General features: G+C 40.2%; 1 protein-coding gene across 3 annotated transcripts in view; it reads right to left on the reverse strand.

Annotated features, from left to right (window-relative positions):
• Positions 1-1,328: 1,328 nt before the first annotated feature.
• Positions 1,329-20,953, reverse strand: part of CLCN4 (chloride voltage-gated channel 4) — a 43,095-nt gene continuing 23,470 nt past the window's right edge. For all 3 annotated transcript variants that reach the window (XM_010310017.2, XM_075776546.1, XM_075776528.1), the window contains exons 5-12: positions 19,884-20,006; positions 18,075-18,281; positions 17,903-17,983; positions 16,820-17,365; positions 14,309-14,495; positions 11,456-11,854; positions 5,619-5,835; positions 1,329-4,098 (exon numbers count right to left, since the gene is read on the reverse strand). In XM_010310017.2, coding sequence (XP_010308319.1) covers positions 4,008-4,098; positions 5,619-5,835; positions 11,456-11,854; positions 14,309-14,495; positions 16,820-17,365; positions 17,903-17,983; positions 18,075-18,281; positions 19,884-20,006 — 1,851 coding nt within the window. In that variant the 3' untranslated portion in view covers positions 1,329-4,007. The remainder of the gene's footprint in view (positions 4,099-5,618; positions 5,836-11,455; positions 11,855-14,308; positions 14,496-16,819; positions 17,366-17,902; positions 17,984-18,074; positions 18,282-19,883; positions 20,007-20,953) is intronic.

Here is a 20,953-nt window from a genome sequence, read left to right on the forward strand (position 1 = left end):
TGTAATTCTTAAACATTCTTTTTCTGCTTCATCAAAGCATAAGAATTAATAATTAGTATCACTGTGACAGCCAAAGGGTCTGGCTAATGTCATTCATGTTCTGTACTTTAATAAACTTTCTGGTACAGATTGCTTCAAGTACACATCAGAAGCTGAATGTAACTGAACACAGTTCATGCAAAACAAAGGTACAATACTGAACCTGCATCATCCAAACATTTTTGTTCTCTTGTTTAGTTTGACATCTTCAAAGTCCAACTGCTTGAACACGAGGATTGAACTGAGGTTGCATAAAGTGAGCACTATATACTGAAGTACTTACGTAACTCTCAGATGGATCAGGCTACGTGACTATCTTGAGCTCTAAAAATTCAAATAAATACTTAAGGCTGAGATCTATGCCTCTTGGAGCCTATTCAGTAACTTCTGAGACGTATTTGGGAATACAGATGGAAAACAGTGATGGATAATGGGCTTGTCATGGGGAAATACATTAAATCATTACATCAGAACTGCATTTTTTGAGAAAAGCATATTATTAATTTGTATTAAGAGTGTTCTCCACCCAGCCACTCAAGCTAAAAGAGCAATGAAGACTTTAGCATGGAGGAAGTTCAAAAGAAAGACTTACAGCCAATTACCATCTCTGGAAGTGTCTGAAGTGCTAAGTTTTCTAATTAGCAAAGTCTGTCCAGTTTCAAAACCCTTCTTGTCATTCCAGCATCACCTCAGCCTTGATAACGCAAGCAACTGAAGTTAGTTGTGACTAGGTCATTTCTGAAGAGCTAGATATCAGTCCCTGCTCTAAGAGAGTTTAACGTATTTTGAACAGACTGGTACAAGGAGCAGCAAGTCCAACACTCTATGTACAGTTACACATCCAAAGCTTTTTACCTTGACCCCTTAGACATTTAAACCATTCTATCTAAAGAGCAACATGTTTGATAGAAAAGAGCTATATACCTACCCATTTACCTGCCTTCTGCTTGGGGTTATTCCCAGAGTCAAACTGCACCCACAATAAGTGCATAAATCTCAGTTCCTTCTGATTTTATGGGTCCTGCTCTTAAGTCCTTAATGCTCCTCATACACAGTCTAATAAGACAAGGTGACAAGCTATCACAGGGCTGACTGTGGGTTCTAGTGGATCTGGCCTTTGGATATTAATGGGAATTAGCTACACAAGTTTATGCCTATGCATAGCCACAGACTGAGTTTAAGATGATAACCCAAGTCAATACCCAAGTGAGTTTGTATTCATGGTCAGTTTAACCTCAATTAGGTGACTTCCATGACTTTTTCTCAGGAAATTACCATTTTTTTCAGTGTTGATATACCATTCTGGTTCCTGTTAGCAAACATTTCCCTCAGTACTATGAATGCTCTTCAGAGTTAGATCTGTCATGGACTATGTTATAATGCAACATGGATTGAAATTTCTTTCACTAACGGAGAAGGCTTTAGACTTCTTTTCCCTGACATACATGAAGCCTTGAGTTTGATTTCAATAGCAGCTGAATTCACTTCCCAACTTATTTCTCTTGGCTTATGAGCAAAAGAGGTATTTAAAAGTGTTCAAGTGGGGACCGTATGCACTCTTGTTTCCTATGTAAACATAAAGGAAGATGGAGGAAGTGTTCATCAAACGTGTACGTATTAAAAGTGAAAAGTAGAACACAGTCCTTCAATTTTAATTTCAGAACAAGATTGCCCTGAAAAGTATTTATCTTAGTCCAAATCCCTTAGATTCTAGTAGTTTTGGGTAGAAACTAACACTTGTACTAAGCTCTGCTTGTGTTTAGTTGTGGGAATTAACTGATTTTATTTTATGATGGCATCTCTGTTCAAATGAGGTAATGCAATGTTTACGAGCTTGGTTGTTGACTTGGATGGATTTTTATGAGTTTGGCTGATGACAGCTTCACAGAAAAACATAAGAACCAACTATTATGTTGCATTTCCTATTTTCAGAAGGAAAGGGTTGCTCAGTTCTATAGTTTACATAGTTTTAACAATATCCCTTTAATAAAACATTGTACTGCAGATGTTCAATTAACAAAAAGTATACACTGAAATATTTATGGGCTTTGGCCAGAGCTAAATATATTTATGTCAGCCTGTTGCAAACACTATTGTTAAATGGAGTACTTAGCAGATTAAAATGATATCTTTATTTCCGTTTCTTTTACTTAAACAATTTGGGCCATACTTTGTGCGAATGCAGTGGGACACATGCCAGAAGGAAGCAGGGTCACCGGAGATAAGAGGAGGAATTTGTGACATGTAACTTTGGGCATCTAACTGAGGGTGCACCTGGCTAACTGTGTCAGTTCAGGGACACAATAATCGTGCACGTTGCCTACAAGTTGCATCAACAGTCTGGCTTTCGTCTGGAGTAAGCAACAGGCTCTCTTGTCATGAAAAGACTCCCCTCATCTCTGTCCGTGAAGACCATCTGGATGCAATGGACTCGAGCTACCAGTATCTGTATGAATTTGAACAAAAATACCAGAGGTCTTTTACATGCCTAAATGAAGGGACCAGGCTCTCGGCTGGTCTGGAGGGATTCAGGACTTCTAAGTTAGGATGCAGTATCTCTCCAATCTTTAAGCTTATAGTTATGAATCAAACACTGGGCACTGTCGATTATGTGTTACTGAGAGTAGAATTTGGTTTTCTATTACTGATAGCAGTATTGACTAAAGTGCTAGGATATTAACACAGACAATGTTGACTCTGTGCATCTCCATAGGACCCAAACAAGGGTTTAGGAAAATTTAGCATTTTTACCTGAGTGGCTTGGAGGTCCCTACCAGGGGGCTGTTACATCTTGTGTTCTTGCTGCAAACAGACCAATAATTAAAGCTTTGCTGTTGTTTGCATTCTCAGTCCCTTTTTGCTCTTATCCAGCCACAGTGTTGTGGGGAGGGATTCCACAGTCCTGTGACTGGCAGATGCATAAAGATGCTCTGCTACATAATAAGCGTCTGGGACTGTTAAATTAACTTCAGCAATCTCTTGGCAGGTGCGGACAAATGCCAAGAAATAGCAATGATGGAAAGGAACTTAATGGAGAATCAGGAATCAATGCAGAACTTCATTAGTTTTTGAAAAATGATGATGTACACAGGGGGAGACAGGTGAGGGGTTCAATCTCTTGTCATTAGTATCGATGAGAGCTGGATACCAGTCTCCCTTTAGTGCCTTTGAAAATTCCTCCACAGGCTTCTGTTGTCACAGCAAACTACATAATACTAAATATTACAGTACCTGTATGCAAAATTGCATAGAGAAATAATAAATCCTTACAAATAAGTCACATTTCAACGTTAATAAAGGGAAGCTGATTGACAGAAATGCTAAACTGTATAAAATTCAAAGGACTAGAGCAGGGGACACTACATTTTAAAGTGAATTGAAGTGTGTTCTTGCTCCTTTAACTCCAGTCCTGATTCACTTAACTCTTACAAAAATAAATGATGATGACAAAAATTTGCATTTTAAAATATGATTTTTTTCCCTCATGAAAATGGTATCATTCAGTAGCAAATAAATAGCCATGATTTCCGTAACAAAAACAACTGACGTTACTCATACACACTCTGTAGTTTGGAACACAAATCTTTACCTCTGTTAACAGCTTATACATAAACAGTGTCTGCTAGTCTCCACACCTGCCTGGAGAGTTACTGTTGACGCATCCCACTGGTGCTGCCGGCTCTTTGTCTCTAAGCACCACATTACTTACACCCACCAACACTCCAATTGAGCTGCTGAGAATCTCATTAAGAAAACACAGCTTGATGTCTGCAGCTGCTCAGAGCTTCTAAACTGCCTTCCTCATTAAATAAGTGCCATCCTGCATCCACTCCCTCTGTCAGAGGCATATTGGGCCATTCCTCATACACATTACGTTTTCTCTTTAAACAAAATGAAACACTGAACGTAGCCTTTGTGTTAATCTAGACGGGATTCCTTTGGGGTTACTTCCTTCTTCCTTTACCAGTCTAGTTAAACATGATAGATTCAGGGTCCTGGTTTGCCATTTGAGCCATATGTCTTAATACATCCTTTTTAGTTATGATACCCAGCAACCTCCTAGAGGAGAAAAGGAAAGGAAAGGTCAACGATCATCTCATATATCATGCGAGTTTTTCCCCTGTTCAGCTGCAGGGACATTTTGTGAGTGCTTCCATATAACACTGTCCATCCATCCCATCCATTCCTCAATGATTATCTTTCATAAAAAGCATTCTCATCTCATGTATTTTTACTACTCCAGCCATGATCATTGAGAAAAATACTTTGGGTTGTTATCTCTTTTTGTTTTGGAACATGACAGAGTGAGGACCTGGAACTACGGACACTTTATCCAGCAAAGTAATGTTTCCTCAGGCTCAGGCTGCAGAGGACCAACAGCACAAAACCAAGGCACCGGTGCCCTGAGCTAGGGCAGGGGGTTTAGTAATACATGAACTAAGCTAAAGCACCGACTTTCTGAAACTCTCACTGTCTGACAGATAATTCCTTCAAGTCCGAGGGATAATTTCTCATTTATATGATCCTAAATGAATTATATCTGTCAGGAAATATGAGGCCTACCGGACGTCTCGCCCCAAGAATCAAAATTTTCTTAACCCTCAGTATTCAAGGGCTTTTACTTCCAGTCCTTGAAGGCCATGAGGCACTGAATTTTGAAACTATGTCATTGTTACAGTTTTTGCACCTTTCATTTCATGTAAGTGTTAGAACTCAAGATCAAAATTTCCAAATCCAGGCACCTAAAATCAGGACCTAAATCTGTGTCTCAATAATAGCCCTTATTTTCTTAATGCTGAGGACACTGCATCAATAGTAACAGCTGATACACAATATTTTTTAATAACAAAAAGGCTTTTTGCAGAAGACTAAATTTTAGCCTTCTGCATTTGAAAATGATGGCTCTGGTTTTACTATCCTGTTGTAAAGTTTCTTCTTACCACTAGATCCTGGGATGAGCAATGATCCTCAAATAGCTCAAATCCCATTGGAATTGTGGGATGTTATTTCTACTGCACATGGTGCAGCTTTTTACTCTTCTAATTTCATGACTGCCCATACTTCTTCAGCTGGTTTTTGTGGACTTTTGGATTATACGCCTTTCCATTTTCCTTTAAAGACAGCTGAACAGATTAATTTTCTTCCACTGACATTTTTATCACAGTCTTCACAAGCATCTAACCTAGCTGGAGGTCTAGAAACAGGCACATGCTTTGCAAATAATACTACTTGCCAGATCTGCCCCTGTTGAAAACTGAATGATAGTGGGAGTCAGAACAGTTTATTTTGTATTTATCTTTACCTTATCTAAATGACAATAGACTAAGGATTTGGGAGAACAGAATGAAACATGACACCCAGCAGGGGCCATTTTGGTTCTGAGTCTGATTTCCTTTGCTGCCCTGGAGAGACACTAGGTGCAAAAAATAGACAAAATCAAAATATTCACTTGACTGTCTCAGAGGTGCTGATTAATTACTGTCTCTACTTGGCTTTAAACAGGAAAATTGCTGGTTTTGTTAATGCTGAAGAAAATCGCCTGAGATTCTGTAAGCATGCTTGACTCGGTATCTACTCACCCACTGCGAGTGACAAGACACTGCCGGAGTCCGAGTTTCCGGAAAATATCTACCACGGTCTCCATTGGCGTGTGGTCAGTGACAGTGAAAGGGCTCAGGTTGAGAATACGCCGCAGCTTCAGTGGATGGGGACTGTTGGGTGGCAGTTCTGGGGGGTCTTCAGTGAAGTACACGATGGAGTTGCTCACCACCCCATCCTGACGCTGTCTTGCATTCTCTGTACAACAGAAAGACCAAGGGAGATAGTGAGTTAGGCTTGATAACAAAAGAAAAAAAATTATCCTCCTTTGGAAAGCAAAGGTAGTAGTAGCTTTTTCGTCTTTAACACACTGAGGTCCCAAGAAGTTGGGGTTACTGAGCAAGAAGCAAATGTAAGTGGTATTTTTACAAACACGTACTTTTGCTTGGTTGGGATAATGTTTTTGTGAATAAATATGCAGCTCATTACATTCACAAACATCACTAATCCAATTTATGTCGAATTCAAATGATTATATGTCATTTCCTCCATTGTGAGAATCCCAACAGAAACTTCTACTATATGCCCGAAGGAGTGGAGTCAACAGCCTTTGTGCGGTCCCAGCTGGCTTGGAACAGTATGTTTGTTGCCAGACTTCTCAGTGGAGTGAGGGAAATCTGGGCGTGGTGAATGGATTTATGCACACAAGGCTAGGGAAAGACAAATTCACATCCCAGGGATATGGAGGCGGTGTGGGTGTCATTCTAGACCGGCACACATTTCTGCATGCAAGGTGAATTTTGTGGTTTTGCACTTAAGTCCTTAAACAGAGTTTCCTTATCTGTATTTTAAAATGGCAGAAAAAATTAGCATCCTACTTAAAGGAAAATAGTAAAGGGAGGAACAATATATAGCAGTAAATGAGTTTGATACATTTTTCTCAAGAGTACATATTTGACTGCTTTCAAAAGTTCAAAAGCTATCATTCATACTTTGATCAAACTATGAAGTGAACTTTACACTGCATCTGGAATTTACATGATCAGTATAAGCCTTTTACTTTAAAGTATGCTCCAACAAGAATTCTTAGCATTGACGTGGTTTATTTTCTTTGTAGTGTTTACCTCATTTCTACTCAACACTACAGGGTGCGACCAATATATGAGATGGATTTCCAAATGATAGACAACTTCTCCCTCCTCAGAATAAGCATATCATGTGTTTGGCTCTGAGGGTTTAACTCTTTCTTCTTTGTTTTTTCTTTTTTGTATAAATTCTTGGAAATGGTTAGAATTATTATCTTTGATTAATATAGGTTGCTTCTGTTCTTGAGAGGTATAGCAAATCAGACATACTCAAGGCATATGTATATATTCTTGGAGCTCATTGCCATCAATCAAAGTGCAGAAACCTGCTCCTGTGACTTGTAATGTATAGACAGTAATGGTTTCCAACATGTTCCAGCTGCATTTTTTTCCCTTTAATGATCATTGTCTTGTAATATTTCTGGAAGTGGAGCAGTGCTGGCTCAAACCTAATATCAGTACAGTATATGATTTTCAACCTTCTCACCCCGCATATTACAAGCCCTATTGCAATTTATAGGAATCATGCTAACTTTGTCTTTGTTTTGATTCATACATCTAATTTCAAGTGTGAACATGCCTGCATAGCTCTTTGATACATGATCTGTGGTAAGAGGTGACATCATTAATCAAACTGAGGGTAACTAACTCCTACCCTTTGATAAAAACCCTTGACAGCTAGGTATTTCCTTCCCAAAGCTGCACCCAGAGCAACAGGCCCAAGCACTTCAGTTACCACATTGCTGTTCCCAAGGCAGCAATGACCTTGGACAACAGTGATTAGCCAAAGCCATGACTTCACTCTTCAAAGTCAAACATCTCTCTAGAGAAATTTGAATGATGTAGTACTATTGAGCAAATTCAGTGGCATCAGAAAAATGGTGGACTTTCTCTGCCGTCTCAATGGATGGGGGAGTTAAAACTAAAACAGGCGAACATATCATTTTTGCAGTCAGTGGGTAAGAAAAACAGATATAGCTTAACAGAAAGAGCAAAGCAAATGGATGATGATGTCTGGTTTTACAGAGTAATCTATGCAGAAGGCTCTTGTCATAGCTAGAGAGTGAATTAGTTCTCCCAAATGTGAAACAGCCTCTCATATTCAGGAGTTCACAGTTCACAGCCTATATTAACTATGTTGTGCTCTCAACTCCACACTAGGAAAAGTACATTATACAGACCACCTGGCTTGTGTCCAAGACTCTGCCTTGTGTACGATGCCTCTGAAGCTGGCTAAATTTAAGAAGAGCTTTACAAGGTCAAATACTCCCCTCTGTAAGACTGTAAAGTAGGTGCCATATAAAATGTAGACACGTCTGAGGGTGTCCACCGCTGACTCTGGCTGCCTGACCTGCATGCCTGCTCGACAAGGACCAGTGGAAGGACGCAATCCTCCTGAAGGTGCTTCTGAGCAATCGGAAGTGGCATTGCCATTCACTTCACAAGGACTGGATGCATTTCCAGAGTGTGCTTAGTGCTCCGTTTAATAAGACAGAAATGACGTAGGGGTAAATCACAAGGCAGAGAGCTGTGTGTGAACAGGTATTTGATGTGGAACTCAACAGCTATTGCCTTTATCCATGAAGTCAGTTGTGCAAGAGAATCAGAGTACTTCCCTAGGGTATTCCATGGGCCACCACACTGCTGATGCACAATTTATTTGGCCAGAGAAAGAAGTTGAAGCTTCTTGGTTGAAAACATGTCTCTACATAGTATAACATGTCATCATATAGAGCTATCAAGGCCAGTTCAAACTGAGGAAGTATTCTGCAGGGCACAATGCAGTGAAAGAAGAGGTAGTGGTGTGGGCCTGACTGCTTTTCAGAAGACCTCATTCCCTGGCTGCAGGGCTGAGCAGACAGGCTTATACTGTTCCCCAAACAAAACTCCAGTATCTCTGGATGCTTGCAGGCTGAGCAAGAGATAAGAACCTGAACAGAAGAACAAAAGAACAAAAGATGCTTCACCTCATGTGATGTTTACCTCTTGGAAAGCGATTTCATAGTTTAAGGAGACTTAGTGTATGGCTCCATGAACACAACTATAAAGTAAGATGAGGCGGAGGTTTGCAATGCATTAGCTACTCCGTGGTAATGGAGAGCAGTGACTTCTGCCATAAATGCAAAGACACTTTGGCCTTCAGTGAAAGAGGATTAGCTATCAAAAAGCTGGTAGCATGGTACAAAACCAGTGTTTTGCCCTGCCCTGTAATGGAACCATAAACTATGTCTTTTGGAAAAGTGAAACCAAATACAGATGTCACAAAGACACAAACCATACTGGAAAGATTAACCATTTATCACAGAGTCAGTACAGAATGACATCAGGAGCTGTCATACTCAACCCAGGAGAAAAATGGTCACCAAAGGTCCCTGACAGCTGAGGATTTTAGGAAAACCTATCTAAGCAGAGAAGTTTTTTTATTTTAAATCTCAGTTCTGCGTCAGATCCTATGAAGATGCTCTTAATTAGAGCTGATCAGGAAACAGCACATTTTCCTGTGGAAAATGTGGATATCAAAGAAACGGTTTTCGAACAGGAAAGCCTTTTGATCTAAAATGTCTGCTGAGTTTACTTTCAACTGATTTCTTTGTTATCAGTGCATCGCTGGACATTTTCACACATCTTCTAGCAAGCCCTTTCAGCCATGTCGCCATTTATGGCCTGAATCAAAAGACTTATTTCCTCAAAATTCTCTGACTTGCTTTGGACAGCGTCTGATCTTTCTGCTTGTAAAGTCAGGGCTCTGCATCTTCACACAATTTTCCCACCGACATGCCTCCCTGCAAAGAGGGTGCAAACAGCTATAAAGTTAGGATGGCAACAAGTGTTACAGCCACAACATGGTACAGACACTGTAAACGCCAGACACAGGGTAGGCTAAATACATCTAATTAGGGTTTTTTATTTCTCACAGGGGAACGCAGAACATATTTTAAAATCATTAGCAAAAGCAGGATAAAATATAGACTATTCTATAAACAGTATCAGCTCTTGGCATTTACACGTTTGGTGAAACTTCAGACACATATTTACAATCCTAGCTTGCCATACAAGGCATCTTTTATTACTACCAAAAGAAGATTAGCCTCTGAGAAAATCAGTTGTTTGGAAGGGGTATTGCAGCTAGCAGCCTTGAATTTCATCTTGGTGTTTTTAAAATCCTCTTATACTGAGACTGGTATAGAGAGGATTATAACTTCATGGAGACTTTCTCTTTTTTTTTTTGGCTTGATTTTGGAGCAGGGAGGAAGGAGCAACCAGTCATAGTAGGCTTTTAATGAAAAAGTTAGATTCCCACACTCCTTGGAAGTTAAATTACAATTGCACAGTTAGAGGAGCTGTAGAACTAGCAGTAAGGCCTGTTCTGCTTTCCTGTGTTTTGAGAAATTAGTGATATAACTAAATACAAAATTAATTCAGTTCTCCAACTGAAATAACTCACATCACAGAAGGGAAAAAATGAGAAAATTATTTCTTATTGAAGAGAATTCCACACTACAATTTAAGGGGAGAAAACTGAGCTCTGTCATTTCTCTTCTTCTTCTTCTAGTAGTATTGATGCAGCATTGATGATTTTCTGCTATTGGATGAGAAGAGGGGAATCAAGTAACAGCTGAGTATCCTTAAATAAATTAATATAAATTTTAGGTATAATCACTTAAATGGAGTCTTTTTACGTCCAGGAGATTAAAATAAATATGCATTTAAAAAACACATGCTTTAAAGAGCACTGTTATTTCAAATTTTTTTTTAGCTTTGTGAGAAGTGAGCAGGAAAGTCTAAATTCTAAAATAGCCCTGATTTTCCATTTATGGATTTTCTTTTCTAAAGACTATGGGAGTTTCCATCTGAGACAACAGCTTTTTAAAGGTCCCCGAAGCAGAGGGATGAAACAGGCCCATGCAGAGAGGAATAATTCCATGTCATGGAGATTTGGATATGCCAGACATTCCACTCCCCTGCAAAGCATAAGGCAACCATGCCCAGCCAGCAGCCTGCCTGCCTGCCCGCCCAGCTGGCCCTCAGCACCACAGGACTGCCAGAACTGGGAGCAAGCCATGGAGCTGATTTGCCAGGCTCTCAGACTTTGCACCTCTGGATGCTCTGGGTACGGGGAAGGTGGGAACACTTGCTTTCATCCAATATACCTGTCCTTAATCAATCCCTCCCTAGCCATCAGGCCAACCAGGAGAGGACCTGATGGGTTAAAACCTGTAATGACCCAGATCAGGTTCTCAGGCAATCAGCTAGCTATCCATGGGATGCTTGACAAACTCAACCATCTTTACCAAGCAACATCCTCCACTGAAAAGATTTCCACCCCTAGCGCAAAAGGCTTGCTCGTGAGAAAAACTGAGATAGTGCAGCAGAAAGAAGCACAGGGACTTACACTTCATCACAGGGTGACAAAAGTTCACAACTGCCCCCGCTGCTATCGGCGGCCAATGGATACTACAGGAAGCTCAGCACTGCGGTGGCTTTTCATCTGGTTCTGACAAAGCTTCTGGCCATATGAGTCGGGTTTACCTTTGTTGTCTCTAGCAGAATTGTATTCTACTGTTGTGAGTGATGACAAAATTAAGCCCACAAAAGTCAAGCCCACAGAAGTCTACCAGGTGGTATGTTGAAATAGAAAAGCTTCTAGCTATGGGTCCAAGCAACTAGTAAAAGCCAGACTTGGGGGAAAAGTTAGGTTTCGTTCTTATTTATCCATTGTTCAAGATGAGTAACACTGGTAACATCCTACCCTTTCAAAATCAAACATATGTACACCGATACTCTCTACTCACTTATTGCAAGAATCAGCTCTCGTCTCTGTGCAAATCCAATAAGTCTCTCCGAGTCTTTTGAAACCACTACTGGGAAGCCATTGTAGTCAGTCTCCTTGATTAGTGTCTCGACATCCTCCACCGTCATGCTGTCCTGCGTGAGAACAGAGAGAGGAGCTTCACCACGCCTTGGCCTCATGACGTCTGTTGCCAGAGTTCGGTGGGTGAATTCATCCTTCACATCCAGAAATGGGTAGCCATTCAGATGAATGTGAGCTTCGTAGATCCCTTCTTTCCCAAAGGCGTCTGCCACCCACTTGCTTGTAACAGCTGCAGCCATAAGAGGTACGATGTACTCCAGGCCTCCAGTTAGCTCAAACATAATCACCACCAGAGAGACTGTCATTCGGGTCACACCACCTGCCAACAAGGAAAGCAGTCAAGTTTCCCTCAGTGCTCTTGAAGTATATATACTAAGCAACTAATTTATATTTTTCAGTCTTGCACTCAAAAAGGCACAAGATTATTCATGCCAAGTACTTTGCCCTTACACTTTGTGAAGTATTTTGGGGCTTTTTTCACTGAAGAAAGAGATTTTTCATCTACTGCAATTTTTATCAAAAAGATTGAGTGAACTTGCTCAAGCCAAAGATGCTAACATTGAAAAGCAAGTAAGAATGCTAAAAGACTGAGCAGAAAGCATGCCAAAAGATCAGCTATACTGGATACTCAAGAAACTAAAACTGAATCCTGGCATTAGCCCTCTAAAATGACTCCAAGAATCAGCTAAGTACCGTGGCTGGGGCAGGTGGGAGCACAGCGCTGGGGACACTGAGAGCTGGCCTTCACGTTGGCTTATGATCACATTCATACTGAAGAGAAAGCTAAGCATTATCTTTGAGCACACCACAGTTACAACATATTATGTAAGGATAGTTTGAGGCCACTGCAAGAGCTGCATTACAGCTTAAGCCCTAGCTTTTGTTATCAGGATAACATACAGTTTGAACTGTATACAGCTTGGTTGAGGCCATCTAGACATGCAGCCGTGGACAGGGTCGTAGCTGTATTTTTCCATCTAGTCTTTCTGTATTAATTTCATAAGCAAGCTCCTTAGTCCTTCAGTTTACATTAAAGGATAAAAATAATCACATAACTGCAGACAAGTGTGTATGTATCACTGAATTATTAGGTAACATTTCTTTGCCTCTGTTCAAAAGGTAAATATAATAACTCTGCTATTTTTAGGCCTCAAAATACAGCACCATTTTAGATGAGAGAAATCAGAAACACGTCATTAAAAGATGCTTTTAATCTAGCAACATACAGGAAAATTAAATTGTTGATTATTTAACATGATGATCCGGATATGACTTTCATCTGAGGAATGCCTTAAACTTCTGACTCTGAAAAGCTGAGAGCAGACACCAGAGTAAGGATCATTTAGTACCTACTCTACATCTTACTGTAAGTGAGGCAGGTCTCGGGCTTAAGAACAAGCAGAGACCATTCTGCTGTATGTCTCACCATACTATTAAAATCACTGCACCTTGATTTGGACCTTTTAAAATAGGAAGTGATGGTTGACTAGCAGATCAACTGGAATATCAGAGCAAACTTTTTGTGTATCATTTCTTTTATGAACATTAAGATAATTTATGAACAAGACGAAGCGCTTTAGTCTTTTTGACAGTAAGATTCATCCTAGCTATTTGAATGTGTCTACACTGCTGCAGGTGTTCACATCCAAAAGGGTGATCCAGATTACCTTTGTAATCTCTGGAGAAAAACATGCACCTTTGAGGCCAAATTCATCTGTTCATTTGCCTGGTTTTAGATGTCTATTGCCAGATGAGTCTGATTTTTCTGTTTTGACTGTGAAGGGTATCAACACAGCTGGCTCAGATGTTGATGTCTACATTACAAACATTAAATTCAGACATGCAAATCCTACCCTTCCTTCCTCTATAACTGATCGCACAAATGATCCTACCTTTCTAACAAGAGACACTGAAACGAAACTTTTCCAGCTCTTCTCTGAGTACATCTTTCATTTCAAATCTACCCAGTTACATTAATCGTGTGTTACATCTCCCCACTGTAATTTCATCATCTAATGACGGTATCAATGACAACAACAGGAGTTAGAACATTCAATTACAGAAGGGGAAATATATGATAAGGCAAAAATGGTATGCTTGTAACATTCCTGTTGCATCTATGACTAGAAATCTGATATGTGAGGTATTATTCAATAATCTTGCTTTAATAGTTAACAGATCATTCCTGTTATATCCAATAAATCCTATTGATTGAACATAATCAGATGTTGGCCTATGGTCAAAACAAAAACCAAAAGATAGCCCAGTTGACCAGAGTGTGACACACAGCCAACATAAGACCCAGAATTTTTACCTTTGTGTAGCTTAAAATTTAGACAGAACTGGGAATTTTGTTCTCTACACTAAAAGAGAGCACAGTCTAAACAAGGAAGTAGCTTTAGTCCAGCTACAGTGGACTTCATTATATCAAAAGGGGGAAAACAAGCAAAAAACCCACTCCTTCTTGGGAACCTGTAGCCTAACTTTCTTTCTTTTTTTTTTTCTTTCCTTCTATGTGCTTTTTGGCACATTACAAGGAGTAGGCATTGGTGACTGCAGACCTCTCTGTTGCTGACTACCTGGCAGATCACTTCAGAGACCATTAGAGGAAGCTGCCCATGCTTCAGCCCATTACATCTTGATTTCAACCTCTGTTACATCCAGAAATGCCAGCATAGCACCTAACACAAACACGAAGCCCTCATAAACAGTTTGTACGTCCCCAAACATCGGTGTTATTCATGCATGAACCAATGATCAGCAGGTACTGTACCCAAGCAAGCTGCCGCTCCCACCATAGCGTAAAGTCCTGGTGTGACGCAGTCTGCCCCAGGTCTGCACCAGTTCCTGAAGATGATCCAGTCGTGATGGTGATATGCCAGCTGCTCTACTCCGATCCCAACCATCCTGCCAGCCATGGCTCCGACAGCCATGCTGGGAATGAAAAGGCCCGAAGGAATCTTGAATAAAACACAGACACATGAGCACCTTGAAAAAATAACTAGTAATGAACTTATTGATCAAAAAAATTCTTAGCTGTAAGAGAACCCAGTTTCATTACTAAATGCCAGTTGCGAAGGCCATAGCCTTATGGCAGCCTACAGTGATGTTCTCCATGGTCTGAGATTAGGTTTCTGCAGTGACTGAGTTTGTGTGACTACATGTGTATTAAAAGCTTTATAAAATGTTAATGCATTTTTTTAAGGAATTTTGAATCCTACCTGCTGCATCACACTGAATTTGATACATAAATGGTGTTTCTGAATAATAGTCTGCTTTTAAAGTCAAGATGCTCCTGGCTTTGCCTTTATTGCTTTCTCAGCAGGAAGTCAGGAGCTGCTGATGGTGCTGTCATGGGCTTGAGATTAAGTTTAACTGAAAATAACATTGTGATTTCACCCTCTATCACATGGAATATTTTATAGTTTCATTAATACTCTGACTGGCTAAGTCAGACCAGTTTTAAATTAAATGCCAAATGCAGAATAAAAATTCAGAGAAAGGCGTCTGACTGCTCAGAGGCAGCTATTTCTTCATCTCAGTTTGCTATATATTTCCCAGGAAGCTCTATGCATCATTACCTTGTTGTCTGCTATACAGACAAGTCACAAATCATTAAAAAACAGTACTGAAATGAGAAATTTAAAAAAAAAAAAAATGAAAATTCACTTTGCCTTGGCTAAGTGTATTTCCTCTGAGATGTCAAGTACACCTGCAAGGTGGAGAGAAATTTCCTGGTGAAGGAGACAACTCAGATCTGTGGCAAGGTCTTGCATGGAGTTTTTGCTGGTTTCAGAGAGGAAAGGCTGTTATATCTTTTTAATTCTGAAAATACAACTTGAGCTTCTTAGAGAACTAAACTAACAACCTCGGCATGGCCCAGAGGTGTTAGGGCTGACAACAGCAGGCACTATCTCCCCCACCAGATTGTGTTAATTTTGCTGATACAGTCAGATTGAGTCTTCTAGATTTGGTGGGTAAAGCTATTTTGTCTGTTCTTTTACAGAGTAGTTGAAACTGTCAAGTGCTTCTAACAATTTTTAAATATATAGAATAAATAAAGAACCACATACCAAATAAAGAACCAAACTCAGAAGTTTTTTAAACAAATGAACAAGCATAACAACTGGCTGCCAGCCATAAATCAGTTTCTGCAGCAAAGGGCATCTCAGTTCAAGTCCTCCTCCACAAATATCACACCTGCAACATCCAAGTGCTCTTAAACTCCCGCTTGTTCTCCCTGCTCAGGAGATCAGCAGGACTCAGTCACTGGTCCTGAGTGACTTTCTACAATGTGGTAGTTCTGGTCATCAGATGGCAAAAATATGAAAGAAAAGCAAAACTCCAATAACTTCCTACTATTATTTCAGGTAACACACCTTCTAAAAGATGGATCTTCAGTTCAAGCACAGTGTTTAAGAGAAAGATGAGATGTTTTAGCTTTGAGTATATATAGAAAATATAATGTGTATACATAAATATAATGTGTAACTCAGAAGAACTTCTCATCGTCTGTTGCAATCAGATCCAGAACTAAATGCTCAGATAATGGGAGCTGTAGACAGACAGGTATGTGTTTTATCTGAGCTCTAGCAATCAGATAAATAAAACTCACCATTAACAGCTTTGTATATATTGAAAGCTTGGATAAATTGTTCTTGGACCTTTCAGCACCCATTTATGGGGAGGAGGAGGAGTGGAAGGAAAAAGATGTAAATCCAGAATAATCAAACCATACATCCATCAATCCTCCCGCTAATTCCCTCTTTTTTCCAAGCTGCAGTTATTAAAAAGATTTAAAAATAGAACTTTCCAGCTACTTTTATATTTTTGTGAGGTTTTAAATGTGTAAAACAGTAAATTTAAAGCTATTACTTCCCTGAGCATAGCTACCTTGAGGCACATTAAGACATTAATCCAACAAGACAAACAACAATGTAAATAGTCCATATCCCTCAGAGAGCTCAAAGACAGCTGCAGTGGGAATCATTTTGAATTTGCTTTTTGGCAACAGTGGATTTAAATTCCCACCCAGATTTCTTTTTCACTTAATAAAATCGCAGATAACTAGAAGGTGGAAAAGCAGGGCTCATCCCTCTGCTGCGACGGGGGCCCGCAGAGCAAGGTGCTGGTGGTCAGGCAAACCAGCAGGCATCTCAACCACACCTTCGTGGCTGGGCGTAGGTGAGAGGCACACAGGCCCCGCCAGATAGACCGCAGCTGCTGATGGCAACCCATCTGCGCTTTGTGCTCGCGACAGCTTCAGCGCCTGTCCCCGATTTACCTTCATGCCAAAAGTGAATATTGTGATGACAATCTTAAACACCAAAGCCAAGGCGAGCTGCCACATGGCGGTGTAGACTCCGGGGCCGGCGGGTCTGTCGGGAATGTCATCCACCGGACGGGTCATGTTTGGGTCATTGATATAGTCACAGAGCTGTGAGGACTCCAGGGCACCACAGTCATTGAAGAGCTCCGAGATCAGCTCACTGGTGCTCCTCCGAGTGTAGGGGTTGGGGTAGGCAATGACAGCGGTGATAGCCGTTATCACTATAACTTCCAGGACTGGGTATTTCCCGAGTCTGGTGGTTTTTCGCCTCCTGCACCAGGCAATGTTGCATCGGATGAAGAGGGTTCCCCAGAGGCCACCAAAGACGCCGAGCAGGATGAAGGGGAAGAGCTCGGCCATGTACCAGGGCGTGTGGTACTCCACGTAGAACAGGACCAGCCGGCTGTTTCCGAAAGGATTGATGGACCTCAGTGTGAAGGCAGCCACGAGAGCAGCAAAAAAAGACCTCCAGAGGGTTTTCAGGGGAAAGTAGTAGCTGACCTAAAACCAAGCAAAGCCCGTAAACACTTCACTGAGTTTGACAGAGAGCGTTTGCTTTAATCGCCTTCGCCATGTGTTTCATCTGTGACTCTATGTCTTACTTTTCTGGGAGCACTAGTCCTTATCGCAGCCAGGACGTGTTCACAAAGCTATCAGAAAAGGCATTTTCAGATTTCAGATAGAGAGCAGCAACCAGTTAAAAGTCAATAAATCTAAAAGCAGAGTTGCTGGCAAGAGATGATAAGATAGATGCTCAACAACTCAGCCCATGCAGCAGCAAGCTGAAAGCTGGAGAAACCTCAGCACAGGGATACATTTCCAGATTGAATAATTTTATTTGTTTCCAGAAAGCCTGTGCTCTCCTCTTACTCAGGTTAGGCTAAAATACCTGGTTATTTCTTATTACTAGAAATCAAAGATTATTTTTGCTTTAGAAGAAAAATAAGCGTATAAATATATGAAAAATAAAGAGGAATCTTAGAAAAAGGTATCAAACAAAAATATACTTATTGGAGCAAGTGGACTGCCAGGTCTCACCTCTTCCAGACTAAAAAGCACGCCTCCAATCGGAGCCCCAAATGCAACAGAAACTCCTGCAGCGGCTGCAGCTGAGAGCACCTACAAACAAATATTTACATACAAGGCATGAACCCTTTGAAAAACTGAGTATCTGGACAGGGAAATTCAAGATGATTTGAGCCAACCTCACCTCTCTCCTTTTTCCTTCATTCTTGCTGTACTTTGAGAAAAGGCTGCTGAAGAAGTTTCCGCAACAACAGGCCACGTGGACTAATGGCCCCTCTTTCCCAAGGCTGAGGCCTGAAGATACCACCAGAACCAAGGTGACTGTTTTGATTAAAAGTGTCCACTTTCCCAGGTAGCCCCTAATAATGAACCCACTCAAGATGGTTTTTATCTGGAAAGCAGGAAGAATATGTTGAAGAGCTGAAGAAACTTTTTCTACTCTGAACTTGCAAATGGAGTTAAAACCCCAGTGGCGTTAAAAAAATAAAAACTAAAATTGCAGACTGCTTGAAAAGAGACAGTGATGGAGAGAAAGAAATCATAGGTATGGCAACTTTCCCACAGTGATAGCTAAGCAGGGGTTAAGCAGACCACACTTTTATTGTTGTTATGGGTGGTCCCCTGCTTCGGTAAGGAGTCTTACAGAGCTCAATAGAAATAGAAAACTGTTACATATCTCCTTGGCTTACAGGATCAGAGTTTAGATCCAACTTTAACAAAGCAGAAAAAAAAGCAAATAACCACAGACTTTTCCCAGTTAAAAAAAAAAAAAAAAAATTCTAAATATTTGGAATGATCATGCCATAAAAGCATGGAAGTATTATGAAATGAAAAAGTCCAAGAGATCTTATTTTTACACATTTCCTCTTAATTTTGCATGTGAGTAGCTAGAATAGAGCACAATGCATGTGCATGACACACAGGCTGCAGGGTGGGATTTGGGTTTGGACTCTACCCCTGGAAACAGGCAGGGGCTGAGCATCACTTCACATGACACATTTACCATTCAGAAACTAGATTTACAGTTAACTAAGAAAACCTTTTAAAAACACTGAGAGGTATATCAAATATGTAACAAACACACATATGTGACTATTTTGAAACATGGAAATTATTTAAATATTTCAAATTATTTGTGGTGCGTTTTTTTCCTGATTGGCTATGAAACATTTGGATGCTTCTCCCAGAGATGAAGAAAAAAAAGTATGCCAAGATTTCTAAAATTTGGGCTGTTGATTCTGTCTACCAGATTCCTAAGTAATAATCCTGGTGTTTCTATAGCACTTTTAACAAAAGACTGCACTGATTTCAAAAATTTTGAGTAGCTATGCTGCTTGAATTACAGGGTTTCTCATTTTAACAGTTTAAATATGGACTGAGGCTCAATAAGTAAAATATTGAAAACCAAGTAGAGATTTTGGCTGCCATAATACTGTCATGTCAGCATGACATGGTGTATAAGGACACAGTTTGCAGAAGATGGCCAGCCAGGTGCTTTTCAACATCCCAAATGATGGGCATCTCACATTTTCAGTAGCTTAGGAAACCTTAGCTTTGTATCCCTCCCTTTTTAATTTATTTTGGTTTTATTTAAAGCCTAGCCTAGAAAATAACTGTTTTTGTAACTGGTCCAACTAATTTAATCCAAGGAAAATTCTATATAATCTTCTAGTGAGCATGTGTCTCAACCACAAAAAGTTGGAGTCCATAAAATGATGACTGGGAGACGCTGATTTTTAATTCAAGCTCTGGCAATGAAGAAGTACGTACATTAACCTGTCACGATGGCATCTGAACATTTTCTAGTATGAAAAATTTAGATGGGCACCATAAAGGCATGTTATACAATGGAATGAAGGCAGATGAGATGGAAAGGCAATCTTCTTGTTCCTATGCTATCTCATAGTACAGTTCTGGAATGGGAAAAGGCAGCAAATTATCTTTTCTTTGTTTTGCTTGGGTTTTGGATATTCATCCACAAAGAGAAACTCACCTCTGGGATTCCAGAGCCGCAGGCATACGGAGCAAACACTCTGACCAGGGAGACTGCCAGGAAAGCAAAACATAGAGCCCACATAATGTATAGAAAATAGTTTAGAATGTAAGCACTTGCACCCTAGAAAAATAACAGTAACAAACATTGTTAGACAAATGCGGATTGGTAAATCTCACGCTTCTACTAGGGATCATGATGGCATGGAGCCTGCTCTTTTCATTTACATGCTAGCTGCTGCTTTTCCTCAGGAAGGACAAATGACTTTACTCCAACAATTGTATTACTCATGGAAAGCAGCAGCATACTAATGCATACCTAACCCTGTCCATACAGTCTGTTTGCAAGGGACCCAAACACCTTAAACAGAGTATTTCAAGCACTAAAAAATTAAGCCAACCACAAAAAGTTCCAAAACAGCAAACAAATCTCTCATAAGGGCAAAAGTAATTGGTGATAAAAAAAAACATCTAATGAAGGAATCTGCTGTGTTCATCTCATGGTGGGTGACAAGGGATGACACCCTGCGACACCTTTTTCTGAGGGCTGGTATTCAAAGGTCAGCTCTCCGTGCAGATGACGATCTTTTCAAATGACATCCCTGTGTATATCAGTAGCCAGTTCAGTTCACAAACGGGAAGGGTAAAATCATAAATAACTTATTTCCTTCTATATGATGCTATCTGTGATAATTTGAAAACACAATGGCTTGGCAGATCCCACTCAGACACATCTCAGTCATTTTTGCCCTGATATTTTAAAAGCGTCCCAGTCAATAATAAAACCTATCATCAAACTGAAGAGCTTTACTTTACTGACAGAATGGAAATGCTAATGATCATTAGCAACGGTTGACTGTGCAGTGCCATAGTGGAAGCATAGTCAGTAGTGACCTTCAAGCTTTCTACCTGTCTCCAATGGTCAAGTCAAAACCGTTGTTAAAATCTGCCTTAGAATACCCCTCCCTCTTCACAAGCATAATTTTTTAGATTAATTTCAAAACCCAAAATCTAGTCAGAGGCATCAGATTGATACAAGGAGCTTAAGCCTTCAAACAATCTCTTCTAGCA

The sequence above is a fragment of the Balearica regulorum genome, chromosome 1 (genome assembly GCF_011004875.1).
Source record: "Balearica regulorum gibbericeps isolate bBalReg1 chromosome 1, bBalReg1.pri, whole genome shotgun sequence".
NCBI classification, from domain to species: Eukaryota; Metazoa; Chordata; class Aves; order Gruiformes; family Gruidae; genus Balearica; species Balearica regulorum.